The sequence below is a fragment of the Oryctolagus cuniculus genome, chromosome 16 (genome assembly GCF_051225735.1).
Source record: "Oryctolagus cuniculus isolate XC-2025 breed Fujian yellow rabbit chromosome 16, ASM5122573v1, whole genome shotgun sequence".
Lineage (NCBI taxonomy): Eukaryota > Metazoa > Chordata > Mammalia > Lagomorpha > Leporidae > Oryctolagus > Oryctolagus cuniculus.
In genome coordinates this window covers 8,944,826-8,960,000 of record NC_142882.1, presented here as the reverse complement: position 1 = coordinate 8,960,000, position 15,175 = coordinate 8,944,826, and the positions used below count along the sequence as shown (strand labels likewise).

Genomic DNA, 15,175 nt, shown 5'->3' with positions numbered 1-15,175 from the left:
CAACTGTAAGTTCCTGTGTGTCAACACCGTCGGCGCCTTTGCCTGCCGCTGCCCGCCTGGCTTCACCCAGCACCGCCACACCTGCTTCGGTGAGTGACCCCTGCCCCTTGCCTGGGGGCTGCCAGGCCACCCCGGCCTTCACTCATTCCTTCAGCAAAGAAGCATCAAGCACCCAGTGCGGTTCCCGGGACCTCCCGGTCATGGGGGCATCTAGAACATTCTTTGCTTCCTTGCTCCAGGGGCTGGGGGTTCTGCCCCCAGCTGATCTCCGCCCAGGACATCTCCCCTTGCACCTGACCAGAGTCCCTGCCAGGACTGCCTCTTAGGGCCTCCCCAGGTGCTCCCAGGGGCTCCCATGGCTCAAAGTGGACATAGCCCCAAGGTCACTGCCATTGTCTCTCTCTTTTTTTTTTTTTTTTTTTTGACAGGCAGAGTGGACAGTGAAAGAGAGAGAGGCAGAGAGAAAGGTCTTCCTTTTGCCGTTGGTTCACCCTCCAATGGCCACCGCGGCTGGCGCACCGCGCTGATCTGATAGCAGGAGCCAGGTACTTATCCTGGTCTCCCGTGGGGTGCAGGGCCCAAGGACTTGGGCCATCCTCCACTGCACTCCCGGGCCATAGCAGAGAGCTGGCCTGGAAGAGGGGCAACCGGGACAGAATCCGGTGCCCCGAACGGGACTAGAACCTGGTGTGCTGGCGCCGCAAGGTGGAGGATTAGCCTGTTGAGCCATGGCGCCGGCACTGCCATTGTTTCTTAGTGTCTCGTGGCCCCTGGGGGATCCAACCCTCCTTAGTGGCTGAGCCCAGCCAAGATGACCCCTTTCAGTCCTCCTTTAATCCGCTCAGCCCAGCCCCTCCTGAGCACCACAGAGTATCGGGTAGTGCTTCCAATCAGAGCATGGCAAACTGACAGCCAGCCAGCCAAGTGTGACCCTATGTTTGCTTTCTTAAATAAAGTTTTACTGGCACACAGCCATGTCCACCTGTGTGGACCTATTATCTGGAGCTGTTTTTGCATGACAATGGCAAAGTGGGATCTTATGGGCTTTTTAAAAAATATTTATTTATTTATTTGAATGGCAAAGTGTCAGAGAAAGACAGAGAGAGATCCTCCATCTGCTGGTTCACTCCCCAGATAGCTGCCACAGCCAGGGCTGGGCCAGGCTGAAGCCAGGAGCTATGGACTCCGTCCAGGTCTCTCACTTGGATACAGGGGCCCAGGCACTTGAACTATCATCCACTGCCTTCTCAGGTGCATTAGCAGGAAGCCGGATGGGAAGTGGAGCAGCTGGGACTTGAACCAGCGCTCCGATGTGGGATGCCAGCATCGTAAGCAGCAGCAGTTTAACCCACGGCACCACAACATCGGCTCCTAACATAAAGCTGTGGAGACTAAAAGCTGTCCCACTGGGAACTGGGGCTTCAACGTATGACTTTGCTGGGCCCCACACATGGGGTCTGCAGCAATGGCAGTCCCCCTTGGCAAGGTGTCCTTGAGAACGCAGCTCGACAGGGACACCCCCCCGCCCCAGTTGTCCTCCTGCCACAGAAGGAAAAGGTTGCATCCGACTTTGTTCACGTCGGGCGCGATTCTCAGCCCTGTGTCTGATTAGGTTAATTTCAATTCTTACCCAGCATTGCAAAGAGCAGTATGGCTGCTGAGAAAACCCAGACACAGAGAGGGCAGGTCAGTCACCTCAGGCCACACAGCTTCCAAGTGGTGGCCGGGAGATTCACACAACATCCTTTATGTGCAGGAACTGCTGGGGATCTCATTTTTTTAAAAGATTTATTTATTTATTTGGAAGTCAGAGTTACACAGAGAAAAAGAGGGAGGGAGGGAGAGGGAGGTCTTCCATCCACTGGTTCACTCCCCAGTTGGCCACAACGGCTGGAGCTATGCTGATCTGAAGCCAGGAGCTTCCTCAGGGTCTCCCATGTGGGTGCAGGGGCTCAAGGACTTGGGCCATCTTCTACTGCTTTCCCAGACCATAGCAGAGAGCTGGATGGGAAGTGAAGTGGCCAGGACTCTAACCGGTGCCCATATGCAATGCCGGCACTGCAGGCGGCGGCTTTACCCACTATGCCACAGTGCCGGCCCCTGGGGATCTCATTTCTCAGAGACAGGAACAGGCACATACAGAGAGTGGGACTGCTAATGGGTGCCCTCATCTCATTCCCCTAACCACCAGGCAACCCTGCCTGTGTCCTGTTCCCTGCAGATGACAACGAGTGCTTGGCCCACCCCAGCCCCTGCGGTGCCCGTGGGCGCTGCCACAATGCCCCAGGCAGCTTCCACTGTGAGTGCTACCAAGGTTTCACACTGGACAGCTCCGGCCATGGCTGTGAAGGTAGAGCCGGGCATGGGGTGGGATCTAGACTGAGCATGGGCTGGGGGATTGCTGCTGGGTGAGCCCCTCTCCCTCCTGCCCTCCATCTCTCCATGTGTCGGACGTGGATGAATGCGATGGGCCCCATCACTGCCGGCACGAGCTGTCAGAACGAGTTGGGGGGGCTACCGCTGTGACTGCCCCCAGGGCTTCACCCTGCACTCCCAGTGGGCCCAGTGTGTGGGTGAGTGGTGGGGGCGGGGAGGAAGCCGGAGCCCTGCCCCCCCCCCCAGGTCTGTGCAGAGTGGACAGTGAGGGACCACTGCCTGATGTTGTGACAGAAACAACTGCCCAGAGATCAGACAGCCTGGAAGGTCATTGCTGGGGAGTCAGGGCTGCCGAGCAAAGTGTTCAAGTCCGGTTCCTCAGGCAGTGGCGGCTTAGGGGATTCGGTTGAGGAAGATTCTGAGACAGTGCTTGTGATCACTGGGAAAGAATGCTGTGATTGATTAGTGATGTCTGAATGGTATAGCAGAGTGTTGTGATGGACTAGTGATGTCTGCCATGGGTGGGGCAAAGAGAGTGCTGTGATCAGCGATAACTGCCATGGGTGGGATCAGAGTGTTATGATTGATTAGTGATGTCTGCCCTGGGTGCAGCCATGGGCAGTAGAAGTATGCAAGCTACATCTTGCCATAGCTGTCCCAGAGGCTCTGTATTTGCGGGGCTCAGCTCTTGCCTTCCAGTCTTCCTGATGGGCTCATTCTCACCACTTCTCTTCATTTCTCCCCTACAGCCTGGCTTTCATCTTCTGCCCCATTGGGCCCACTTGCTGTCCTGAGACCTGTCCATCATCTCTCCTCAGCCCCTCCCCTAGACCTCCGTCTCTCTGGGGCGCCATGGCCTGCCCCTCCTGGGCACTGCCTCCTCCTGCGGCCTCCTGTGGCCGCAGTCCACTCCCGAGCAGGCGCTGCCCTCTCTGCCCCCTCGTCCTGTCTCCTGTCTTCAGCAGAGCTTTCTCTCCTCCCACGCCAGCCCCCCAGGGCATCTCGGGGCTCACAGAGCATCAGCCCGTGCTGGTAACTCCTCATTCTCAACCCGTGTCCTCCTCCACGTGCTTATCCCTTCTTTCTCAGCTGTTTCTGAGAACCTGCCTTGTAGTAGGCTCTGAGGATGCAGAAGGGAGCCCCAGAACAGGCTCCGTCCCCCACCCCCGAGCTAGCAGGGAGCTGGGAGAGCCTTGGACCACTCAAGTTCTAATACAGAGAGGCAGACAGACAGACAGGCAGATGTCCCACAATGGCCAGGACTGGGCCAGGCCACAGCCAGGAGCCAAGAGCTCCATCCAGGCCTCCCACGTGGGTGGCAGGGGCCCAGGTGCTCGAGCCACCTCTGCTGCCTCCCAGGGTGCGCGTTAGCAGGGAGCTGGATGCTCTTGGCCTTGCTGGGGTGCTGCCTAACACCTTGCAGGGGTGTGGGCAGCTCCTGGACAGACATCCGTCTGGTCCCAAGTGTCAGCAACACTGAGGGGGAGGAGGGGGAGGGGAAGGGCGGACCGAGGGCAGTGCCGTGAGCCTGGTGGAGACTTTGACCTTGAACTTGAGCTCTGAAGGGGGAGGGTCCCAAGTGAAGGGGATCAGGGAGGGTGCAAAGGCCGCTTCCTGTTCCCTCCCCTGCTTCCTCCTGCCCACAGATGAGAACGAGTGTGTCCTGTCCCCGGCCACCTGCGGCACCGCCACCTGCCACAACACCCTCGGCGGCTTCCGCTGCGTCTGCCCCCCTGGCTTTGACTTCGACCAGGTCCTCAGGGGCTGCCAGGATGTGGATGAGTGTGCTGGACAGGGCAGCCCCTGCAGCTACGGCTGTGCCAACACTGCCGGCGGCTTCCTGTGTGGCTGCCCCCGAGGCTACTTACGGGCTGGGCAAGGGTGAGAGACGCCAGCGGGGCAGGTGGGGGCCCTGGGAGTGGACGCACACACAGAGAACCAGCAAGGATGTGTACACGTGTGGGCACGGAGGAGCACACGTGTGCAGAGGCATGGCGGCACACACAGGCTCACACACCAACCACTCGTCATGCACACGGCTCATGCCTACATCAGCGTGCCCAGGCACCCTGGGACATTTGTGGGCCCCCACATGCACACGTGTATCTGGGTCTTACCCTGCATGCAATGCTCGCACAGCTCATAACGCTAGGGATACGTGTGTGCTGTTGATAGACCCGGTTTGCACAGCACTGGACAGACACCCGGAGTCATCCCTCTGTTGGCATATGGGGTTCATTCCAGGGCCCCTCGTGGAAACCAACACACACAGGCGCTCGAGTCCCTTATATGACGTGCCGTGACGTTTACACAGAACCCACGCAATCCCCCCGTGCGCTTTCTGTCGTCTGCACATGACTTATCACGCCTAACGCAATGAACACGCTTGGCGGATCCTTGTACTGTATGATGAGCAGCTAGTCCTCTCGGCTGGTGGTGTTCGGCAGAGCTGCCCCCACCGCAGGCCCAGGCACACGGTGCCCACCAGCCACAGCCTGGCAGTGACATCCACAGTAGGCTGGGCCCGAGGCCGTGTCACCCTGGGAAACGGGGACCAATCATACACACACCTGCCAGTGAACACACGTGTCACCTTCCAAGTGTGCATGCATACACACACACGCAGATCTCTGGGCACACTTGTGCTGCTGAGGCATCCCAACATGAACATGTGTGCACACATGTGGCATCTCTGTGTATACACACATGACATCCCTGTGTGCATGCAAGCTGTCCCAGGCACAGCCCTTTGCATACACAGCATCCCCGTGTGCACACGAGCTGCCAGGTGCAGGCCCCCTGGGTGCGCTCGGCCACACCCACCCAGCTCAGCACGTGTGTGTCTTACTCCTGTGTACACCCGGCAAAGCTGTGAGATGCCTATGCGCACAGAGCCCCGTGCACACCGAGCCTCAGGCCTGTTTGCACACCAGAGTTTGCCACCACGGGCAGCATGGCTCACAGCAGAGGAGCAGGTGAGGGAGGGAAGCTGGGGAGGCCCCACCCCCTGCTCCTGAAGGCCCACCCACCCTATCCATTCCGCTCCAGGCACTGTGTCTCTGGCCTGGGCCTCGGCCCAGGGCTCCAGGATGCCCCAGATGAGAAGGAAGAGCCACTCTCGCCTGAAGCCTGCTATGAGTGCAAGATCAACGGGCTCACCTCTGGGAACCGGCCTCGGCGCAGTGCACACAGGGACCCCCAGGTACTGTGGGGGCTGCCCGGGGCGGGGCGGAGCAGCCAGGGCATGGATGCGGGCTGGCAGGGAGGATGTGGGCCCCCTCCACAAGAAAGAACTCTGGGGTGTGGGGCCTGCCCAGAGCTTCCTTAATATGCTCAGCCCCGGGTTGCTCTTGGGGGGCCCCTGGACACCCTTACCTCATAGCTGATGATGAGCTAGGCACCCCCTTGCTGCCTCCCTTGGAGCTCTGCCTTGCATGGCTCTTGGAGGCAGGAGAAATGCCTCAGTCCCCCCAGTTCTGCCTCCCCCAGAACTTGGCACACCTCCCCACCGGCTGGGGAGGCTCCCCCAGGGAGCCCCTCGGGATTTAGCACCAGTGGGGCCCAGAATGGCCAGTTTAGCAGCCTGCACCTGTCTGCTGTGCCTGGCTTGCCTCTCCTGAGTGACAGCCACCAGTTCCCGGCCCTGGTGGGGCCTGGGTCCCTCTCCTGCCAGAGCCTTAGTGGTGGTGGTCCTCTCCCCCCACCTCCCAGCATCGGCCTCTGCACCACTCTCCGTGCCTGCGCTCCCTGAGAGTCCCCACCCCTGCAGCATCTCTGGAAGTCCCAGGAGTCCTCTCCACGCCTCCATGCCCCTGCACTGAGACCCTGACCCCACCAGCGTGTGCAGGGTGCATGTTTTCGATGCAGATTGGAGCTTCTTACCCGGAGACCACTGCTGGTCAGCTCTGAGGGATCTAAAAGTTAAACATGTATTAAGCGCCTGCTGGATACAACTGCTACAACTCACACACACTCCCCCAGCTCCCTCTGCCATCACTACTTCCTGTGAGGCTACCCTCCCACTGCCAGGCCCCTCTGCTGTATAGAAACAAACCCACCTCTGACCTTGAAGCATCACTGCCAGCTCACCCCACAGTGGACATGTCCTAGGTCCGACCTTCAGGACGTAGGTTTTACTGAACACCTGCTATGCTCTGAGTACTGTCTCGGGGCAGCAGGGAACAAGAAAAAAGCCCCTTCACTCGTGGGCTGATTTACCAATAGGGAGACAGACAATAAGTAAAACAGATTTTGTTTTTATAACACCCAGTCGATAAGATCTGTGATGAATGCCATGGAAAAATACAGCCGGCTGTGGGGTGGATGTAGGGGCTGAGGGACCGCCCATGTGAGCTGGACGGACTGTCCGTTCCTTCACCCTCGTTCTCTCTGCAGCTGGTTGCTTCGTTCCATTTTCGCTTGCCAGGAGAAACTCTGGCTCTGTGCTTGTATCGTCCCCTCGTTACTGGCGCATGCTCTGTCAGCTTCACAGAGCCCTTGGAGCTCATGAAGAGTGAATGGAGTGGTGTACTGGCCCCCTGGGCTGGGCATGCGTACAAGGGGACTTCAGAGAAGTTCATGGAAAATAGAAAGGAAAGATAAAGTGGAGACCAGCATAGTGGCCTAGTGGGTAAACTCGCCACTGTGATGCCGGCATCCCATATGGGCGCTGGTTCCAGACCCAGCTGTTTTGCTTTTAATTCAGCTCCCTGCTAACGCGCCTGGAAAAGCAGCAGATGATGGTCCAAGTGCTTGGGCCCTGCCACACACATGGGAAACCCCAAAAAGGTTCTAGGCTCCTGGCTGCAGCCTGGCACAGACCCAACTATTGTGGCCACTGGGGAGTGAACCAGCAGATGGAAAATCAATATCTCTCTCTCCCCCCCCACAACTCACTCCCTCTCCCCCACTTCCGTTTCCCTACCTTCTCCATCTCTCTCTCTAACTTTGCCTTTCAAATAAATAAAATTTTTTTAAAAGATAAAGTGGATTTGGTGCAAAACAATTTGAAATCCGTGCATAGCTTTTTCATAATAATGTATTTTCCACAACCTTTTGGAAAACTCCTCGAATGCATGGACTTCAGAAGTTTTGGCACCAAATGAACTTATCTTTTCATTCCATCTTTCCACGAACTTTTGGGGACCCCTCTTTAAGTCTGGATTGAGGAAGGTGGCGCTGTGGGCCTTTGCCTGCAATACCCACTGACCACCAGCAGGTGTCAGGAAGCACTCATGTCTGTGCCACACTCCCAGGGACCTCTGAGGCTGGGGACTTGAATGAAATAGCTAACAGTCCCCGTGCATGCAAATTAGGTGAAGTCCGCACAGCACTGCCTGGAGCAAAGGAGAAAAGACAGACAGTCTTCTGTGGGACTGGATACGTCACCCAGCCCGGTAGCCCTGCCATTGAAGTGTGGTGGCTTATTCAGGGTCTTGTCCAGCTGCCAGGACCAGGAAGGCACTGCAGAGGAGCTGGGATAAAGAGGGGCTTGTCGTCCGCACACAGGGAGCTCTCAAAGAGAGGCAGGTGCAGGAAGCCCGGCGGAAGCCCCCGTGTCTAGCCCAGCTGGGTGTCCTGCATCTCTCGCTGTGTTGGCCCCAGAAGCCTTTCTGGGGACTGGTTTATGTAGAAAAGCCATTGGTCACAACCCCAGCCATCCCTGGGTGACTGCGGGGGCTCCAGAGCCCGACGCCATCCGATTGGCCTCCCCTCCTGCCTAGGGCTTTAGGAAAAACCTTGAATTCCCTCTGTGGCTGTGACCCCAGAGCCCCCCACCCATCTCTAACCACCCACTTGGTCTGTCTCTCCAGGTGAGCCTGGCTACTCTTGACTCAGAAGTTCCACTGACCTTGCACCTGAACCTCTCATGCCTGGGCCAGGCAGAGCGCATCCTGGAGCTTCGGCCAGCACAGCGGGGGCCGGGGGGCCGGGCCCGCTACGTCATTGCACGTGGCAATGAGCAAGGCTTCTTCCACATACATCACCGTGGTGGCCTCAGCTCCCTGCGGCTGGGGCGTCGGAGGCCAGGGCCTGGGACCTACCAGCTGGAAGTGGTGAGCATGGCGGGGTCCTGGGACGCCCAGCCGAGGGTCCGAGCCTTGCGGCTGAAGGTGCAGCTGCAGCTACTATAGTTGGAAGAGGCCTTCCCAGGCCCCCGGGGCTGCCGTGCTGCCTAGGGGGCGTGAGATTCCAGAAGCAGCAACCTACCCTGTCGACCCCCAAGACTCAGGAAGACTTGAATCCCCACACGAGGACCTCACGCCAAGCCAAGGGGACTCCAAAGTTGATCTGTTCCTGGACACAGTGGGCACCCAGGGTCAGGAAGGGGCCCCGCGGCCGCTGGGTGTAGTCAGTCTCAAGCCAAAACTTCTGTACTGCACTGGGGCTCCCCTGGCGGGGGCGGGGGACTCCCTACCATGTTTCCTGGGGTCTTGGCTTGGGACCCGAGGACATATATATATATATCAGAAGTGGACACAGCAATAAAGTTATTTTGGATTAAGTGTGTCTGACCTTTGGCAAGCTCTCAAGGTGAGGAGACACGGCACGCAGCAGGGCCAGGCTCCTGCTTCCTTCACCGCCCACATGCCCGACGGCATTCTGGGTATTTTTATGATCATCTACCCCCTGGTGGCCACCGCAGCTCCGTGGCGGTGGAGGCTGTGGTCATCACTTCCCCACTTTACAGATGGGAAAGCTGAGGCTCGGACAGGTCCAGCGCCTCGGCCAGCGTGGCAGGGGCAGGTTGGAAGCCAGGTGCTCGCGCCGTCCTGCCTGGTTCCGGGTGTGGTCAGCCTGAGTGCCGAGCTGGGTGGTGGGAACGCTCGTCACGCTGCCAAGCGTGTGGTCGGCCTGGTGTGTGTTGTGTGTTGTCACAGAGAGCAGTGTGTTTGGTCCCAGGCAGGCAGGGTCGTCATCCCCACTTGCTGGGATGGGGTTGGGGGAGATGGGAAACGGATTTTATGGAAGCTGCCTGGGTCCCCCAAGTAGTGCATGGCAGGACCTGAGTGTGACCCCATTCTTCCTGGCACTGCACCCTGGTCCCTGGCCTCAAACCACGGAGATGTCCTACAGAGTTTTTCTCCAGAACATTCTCTCTGGCAGAGTTGCCAGTGCTGCCTGGCGGTGGCGTCCTTGACCTAGTCCCAACCCACGGGAGGTACCAAAGGTCTCTGGGCAGCCCATCAGAGCCTGAGGGGGTGGAGAGGTCCCTGGGCTCCCCACCACCCTGGAGTTGAGGCCAAGCAATCATAGCCACCGCCATTGTTCAGCCAAGCAAAGAGGAACCGAGGTCACTGGCTGATATGCAAGTTTCAACCCACCTTGTGCTCACTGCCTCCCTCCAGGAGCTGTCCATCATGCTGGCGGGGCGGGGCACAGATCTCAGGGTGGGGATCACATGCATTGCACCCCAGGCTGGTACACCCCGAGACGAAGCAAGAGCAAGACAAAGAGCAGGAATGGCATCCTTCCAAATAAAGTTTTATTGAAAAGTTATAAAAACAAGAAAGTACAGGCTGGGGATGGGGGGAGGTGCCTGAACTGCTGTGTGCTTTGCAAGGAACCCAGCAGGTGGGCCTGGCCTGGTGTGGTGAGGACCTTAAAATCAGAAGGTCACCTCCCTTTTCCCAGTGGCAAGAGGGGCAAGGGGGCGGGGGGCAGGGGTGCATTGCGGGGGAGGGCAGGACGGACGCAGGGGCAGGTGGCAGGAGCGGCCTGGCTGGCCCGGGGTGACTTGTTCTGTCAGAGGAAGATCCTCTTGTGTTGGCGGATCCCGGAGATGGAGACGCGTGGGCTCAGAGCCCTGCGGTTGGGGGATCAGGGAGGGGTGAGCCGAGTGGAGTTGAGGGCTGTGAAATTATGATAAATAGGCATATTGACCTCTGCCCCAGGCAGTCCTTGGCACAGAGCTCCCGAAACCCTTGTGATCTGAGTGTCTGAGTGATAAGCCTGCTGGGAGCCTGCTTTGTTCTAGCATTTGGTCTTTTGACCCTGCTTCCTGAGGGGCGGCTCCAACCCCCACCCCACCCCCAACTTCCTGGGCTGGTAGCAGCCTCTTGGGATCCTGGTAGGTAGATCTCTGTGGATCCTGGACCAGGGGTAGGGGAGAGGGTGGGCCTGGCCACCAGAAGGCCCGGGATCCCACCCCCGGTTCTCCCATGGAGGGCCGGGAAATGGAGTTAGGCGTGGATCATGACCACACAAGGAAGCTTCTAGAAGAAAGCCCTGAGCTGTGGCGTTCAGGGAGCCTCTGGGTTGGGGGACATGTGTGAGTGCCGGGGCGTGGGGGTGGTGCACCCCAATTCCAGGGAGGGAGGAGCTCCTGCCCTCAGGACTCTCGCCCCCCTAGCTGACTCCCTGCTGGTTCCTAAGTGTATGCCCCAGAAGCCACTCCCACAAAAACTGGATCCGAGGAGACAGCCCCCCTCCCCCAGGGGAGGCAGCCCCCTCCCAGGGCTGGGAAGTCAGGGGCCCAGCCCACTGCTTTCGACTGGCATCTGAAGTAGGGGCCTAGTGGCAGAGGGAACTGGCTGGGGGAGCTGCGATGCCCGCCTCCCACATCGGCCGCTCTGCTTCCGCTCCAGCTCCCTGCTAACGTGCCTGAGAAAGCAGCAGAAGTCGCTTGGAGCCCCTGACACCTCTGTAGGAGACCCGGATGTGGTTCCAGGCTCCTGGCCGTTGTGGCCATTTGGGGAGTGAGAGTGTGGCGTGTAGGGAAACACCCTGACACATCAGGTGTCAGAGGTGTTGTGTGGAGCACGGGGCTCTGGATGGGAAACGGTTTTCTCTTGTGAGAACCCCGCAGCTCTTGGTGTGTGGGCCTGGCATCTGCTTCTGGCACTTCCTGAAGTCCACCCTTGGGCTGAGTCAGGGCAGTGGGCAGCCGCCTGGAACCCGCCCATGTGACCCTGCAAGGCTCAGACCACCCAGTAAGGACATGCTGGGTCCTGTGGGTGAGCCCCTGGTCCTGGTCTGGCCCAGTCATGAGCCCTCAGCCCTCTGCAGAGGGGAAAGGCGGGGATGGTCACATGACCAAGCATCCTCACCCAGCTTTGCTGCTGTTTGGAGGGTGGCATTCCTCTTGCCGCTGCCGGCGGGACTGCTCTGCTTGGATGATGGTGGCCAGGACTTTCTAGAACTCAGCTTCTTCCTCTCACTGCGAGGGACTGTTGGAGAGATGGAGAGAAATAGAGAGAGCTCTGCTGACACCCTTGGAGCCCCTGGATCCCGCCAAGCCTGAAGCTGCTTCTGCCACCTGCTTGAGTTTCCCATAAGTGGCAACTGAAAGTGACCTGGGTTCCAAGCTGCAGGGGGGCTGGCACTGTGGCGCAGAGGGTTAAGCCTGCAACCCATATGAGTACTGGTTCGAGTCCCAGCTGCTCCACGTTCGATCCAGCCCCTGCCAAATGTTCCTGGGGAAGCAGCAGATGACGGCCCAAGTACCTGGGCCCCTGCACCCGCCGGGGAGACCAGGATGGAGTTCCTGGCTCCTGGCTTCAGCCTGGCCCAGCTCCAGCCATTGTCCTCATTTGGGAAGTGAACCAGTGGACAGAAGATTCTCTCTCTCTCACTCACTCTGTGACTCTGCTTTTCATAAAGCTTTTTTTTTTTTTCCAATTTATTTGAAAGGCAGAGTTACAGAGAGAGGGAGAGACACACAGATCTTCCATCCGCTGGTTCACTCCCCAAATGGCCGCAACAGCCAGAGCTGTACCAACCCGAAGCCTGGAGCCAGCAGCTTCGTCTGGGTCTCCCATGTGGATGCAGGGGCCCAAGCACTTAGGCCATCCTCCACTGCCTTCCCAGGGGCATTAGCGGGGAGCTGGATCAGAAGTGGAGCAGCAGGGACTTGAACTGGTGCCCATATGGGATGCTGGCATTGCAGGTGGTGGCTTATCCTGCTACCCCATGGTGCCAGTTCCCTTAAATAAATTAAAAACAAACAAACAAACAAAAGGCTAGCTGATGGGGCTGAGAAGCTCAGAGGCCCGGGGCGGGGAAGGGGTCTCACCCCCTCGCAGAGTCTTCTGAGAATGGTGGCAGGACTTCCTCCGTGTGTTCAGTAACTTCACGGCCCTTTGCACCTTCTTGTCCTGTGGGTTCCCACACACTATTCTGTGTTTCAGGCAGAACCTGCAGTGCGTAGAGAGGGGGTGCCCGGGTTAGGGTGCACGGTAGGGAAGAAAAGCAGCATGGAGCCCCCCACTCCGCGGCTGACTCCGATTTCGCTCACCTCACGGCGGGCAGATTGCAGCTTCCGCTCACCTCCTGGAGCTGGTAGCCCTGGGTGCGCTGGAGCACAGCCCACGACAGGCGGTGGTACGCCAGGCAGCAGTCCTCAGAAATGCCTGCAACTGCACAAGTGCCCCGTGCTGCTGCATCCACGCACGTGGAGCCCCCAGCTCCAGGGCCAACAGCAGGTGCAGCACCCAGTCCCATCCTCCAAGCATCTTGCCAGGGTGGGAGGAGGGACTCTTGCTCTTGGCGAGCCTGTCCCCTCTTCCCCTGGGTCCCCTCACAGTGACTACTGAAGTCCCCCAGCCAGACACCAGGAGTCCCAACTAGCAAAAGCAGGTAAAGAGAAACCACACATCTAGACAGACACAGAGTTTGGTGCAACGCTGTCTTCCAGGAGCCCCCGGCCTGGGGGAGAGACAAGGAAACTGATCTGCGAGGACACAGGGTTGCACGGGCACTGGGGGACACACCCAGAAGAGGGGAAAAAGATCTGGAGGGAGGAACGGGTGGGATGAGTGAGCAGGGGAGGACTTGGGGAGATGGTGGTGGGGGCCAGTGTGGGCTCCTGCACCTTGACCTTGGCCTCTGAAGTCTGCTGCCGGAGCCGGCCTCCAGGATCCAAGTTCAATCTCTGGTAGGTGCCAGCCAGAGAGGAGGGAGGAGGGGAAGGGCTCCAGCCCCTCCTGGCGTCTCCCAACCTTGGCCTCTGAAGGCAAGGGGCAGTGGCATTGGATGAGACCTTGAGCTGCCATGCTCCTATCCGGGTGCTTCCCAGGGCTGGAGGTCCCCTATTCCCCAGGATCAAAGGGCAGGGACTGAACCTGGCTCCCGCAGATAGCAGCAGGGAGAGCAGCGGGGCCCAGCCCACTGCGGGCAAAGGCTAAGCCTCTGTGGACCCAGCTGAGGGGCTGTTGGGGTGGGAGGGTGTGGCTGTGGCTCCTTGACTCCGTCATGCTGCTGGGACTCAATCTCCTCTTTCGGGCTCTCCAGGGACATGGGACCCAGTGCCAAGATCAGGGATGGGGGGGGGGGGCACTGCATATCCTCAAGTGCCTGCCCTGGGACCACCCATTAATGACAGTAGTGGCTGTTGCTGGGCCCAAAGTCCTCCTTTCGCAGGCAGTGGCTCCGTAGATCCTGCTATCTGATCCGTGCAATGGGAATTTCAGATTCCCACTTTACAGATAAGGAAACTGAGGCCCATAAAGATGGTATAGCAGCTGCAGAGGGAAAGGGGAGGGGCGGGGTCCAGATGAGACTCCACTGCTGCAGGTCTCCAGCCCAGTCCTGGCCCTGCAGGGTTGGGACCCTATAAAGTGCACCACCCCTCCAACACACACCATGCGATCAGGGCTGTGAGTGGCTTTGTCCATGGCTGGAAGCCACCCTCGGCCCCTCCCGCAGTCTCTGGGCCCCTGGAGTCACCATGGGGAAGAAGGAGCCAGCAGGGGCCCTCTGTAACAGTCCCCTGCACTAATGTTGGGAGTTCCTGCATGCCAGGGGCGAAAGTCCTCTTAGAATTCAGCAGAGAGGGGAAGATGGGGAGGGGCGGGGGGCTGGGAAGGGAGGGGAGCAACAAATGAGGGGGACAAGGAGGACAAAAGGGGAGAGAGGTTGCCAGGGGAATGGCCAAAGACAGTACCTTGGGTGTGGACAGCGGGGGTCCAGGCACCCACGAAGCAGACCACCAGGCAGGCCAGGATCCATGAGTTCATGGTGCAGGCTGGTCCTCCCCTTTTGGCACCTGGAAGGAATTAACAGGGCCACCTGGGGAGGAAGAAAGGCGGGTGCTGAGGCTCCCAGGAGGTCAGCTGCTGCCACTGCCCCCCCCACCTCCCCCGGGGCCCTCCGCAAGGGAGGCAGGTCACACAAGCTGGGGACAAGCCTTGCCCGAGGGAACCACTGCTGGTGTGAGCCAAGGTCAAGGGAAGGACTCACCCTCTGGATCGGGATCCCAGGAGCTGGTGCTTGCTGGGATGCCGGCCAAGTTCTCCCGCCTGGGGGCCAGCAGGCTTCAGCCTCACCCTTTATAGACCCAGCCCCGCCCTGCTACCACCTGCCCTCCCTCCACACTCCTCCTCCTTCCCTGTGCCACCTGCTCTGCCAGACTCCTGGCTTCCCCCCGTTGGGCAGCCAGACAAACCCTAGCCTTTCCCTCACCCCAGGCCTCTTGTCTACACACACCTGCTGGCTCCCTTCCCTGGTGCCCTCACCGGCACACACCTGGGTGGACACCATCTCCCTGCACAAGTGCTTTCCTGCCTCTGTTTCCTGGGCACCTACTCCTGTGGGGCTCTGGCTGCACCCCATTTTTATCTCCTGTGGAATGGGGTAAGGTATCACGTCACAGAAGTGCCCGTTGTTGAGATTAGGCAAATCCACAGAAACAGGAAGTCCCTTCGGCTGTGGCCCTGGGTTGGGGAGGTGGGGAGAGGGAGCCCCCCGCCCCCCCTCCAGGGTTATGGGTTCTCTTTGTTAGGAAATTAGATAATAGTGACGGTCACATAGCTGTAGGAAATACCTCAGAAAGGTACTTTCAAGGGGCTGAGGTGCAATG

The 15,175-nt window shown here is 59.0% G+C and overlaps 2 protein-coding genes across 4 annotated transcripts in view; one reads left to right on the top strand and one right to left on the bottom strand.

Annotated features, from left to right (window-relative positions):
- FBN3 (fibrillin 3) overlaps positions 1-8,881 on the top strand; it is a 61,673-nt gene extending 52,792 nt beyond the window's left edge. Inside the window, exons 56-60 of the mRNA XM_089315456.1 lie at positions 1-89; positions 2,222-2,350; positions 4,023-4,257; positions 5,425-5,578; positions 8,190-8,881. The exon at positions 1-89 is cut by the window's left edge and continues 28 nt beyond it. Of these exons, the coding sequence (XP_089171582.1) occupies positions 1-89; positions 2,222-2,350; positions 4,023-4,257; positions 5,425-5,578; positions 8,190-8,510 (928 nt within the window). The 3' untranslated portion in view covers positions 8,511-8,881. The remainder of the gene's footprint in view (positions 90-2,221; positions 2,351-4,022; positions 4,258-5,424; positions 5,579-8,189) is intronic.
- Positions 8,882-9,840: 959 nt separating this feature from the next.
- Positions 9,841-14,691, bottom strand: CCL25 (C-C motif chemokine ligand 25). 3 transcript variants are annotated; one of them, XM_070067540.2, is made up of 6 exons: positions 14,557-14,691; positions 14,261-14,362; positions 12,614-12,734; positions 12,392-12,513; positions 11,427-11,546; positions 9,841-10,229 (listed from the first exon to the last, which is right to left on the bottom strand). In XM_070067540.2, the coding sequence occupies exons 2-6, from the start codon at positions 14,331-14,333 to the stop codon at positions 10,198-10,200; spliced, it is 468 nt and encodes a 155-aa protein (XP_069923641.2). In that variant the 5' UTR covers positions 14,334-14,362; positions 14,557-14,691; the 3' UTR covers positions 9,841-10,197. The 3 variants fall into 3 exon arrangements, with proteins under 3 accessions (XP_069923641.2, XP_051691463.3, XP_069923642.2); XM_051835503.3 differs by having other exon boundaries at positions 14,261-14,385; positions 14,557-14,683; XM_070067541.2 differs by having other exon boundaries at positions 9,841-10,183; positions 14,261-14,385; positions 14,557-14,683.
- Positions 14,692-15,175: the final 484 nt, after the last annotated feature.

Bases quoted from the DNA above. Each gene is read 5' to 3' on its own strand.
- CCL25 (XM_070067540.2), bottom strand. From the start codon at position 14,333: ATGAACTCATGGATCCTGGCCTGCCTGGTGGTCTGCTTCGTGGGTGCC. The intron at 12,735-14,260 runs GTACTGTCTTTG...GCACTTGTGCAG, and splicing joins CCCCGCTGTCCACACCCAAG to TTGCAGGCATTTCTGAGGAC. The intron at 12,514-12,613 runs GTGAGCGAAATC...TACGCACTGCAG, and splicing joins TGCAATCTGCCCGCCGTGAG to GTTCTGCCTGAAACACAGAA.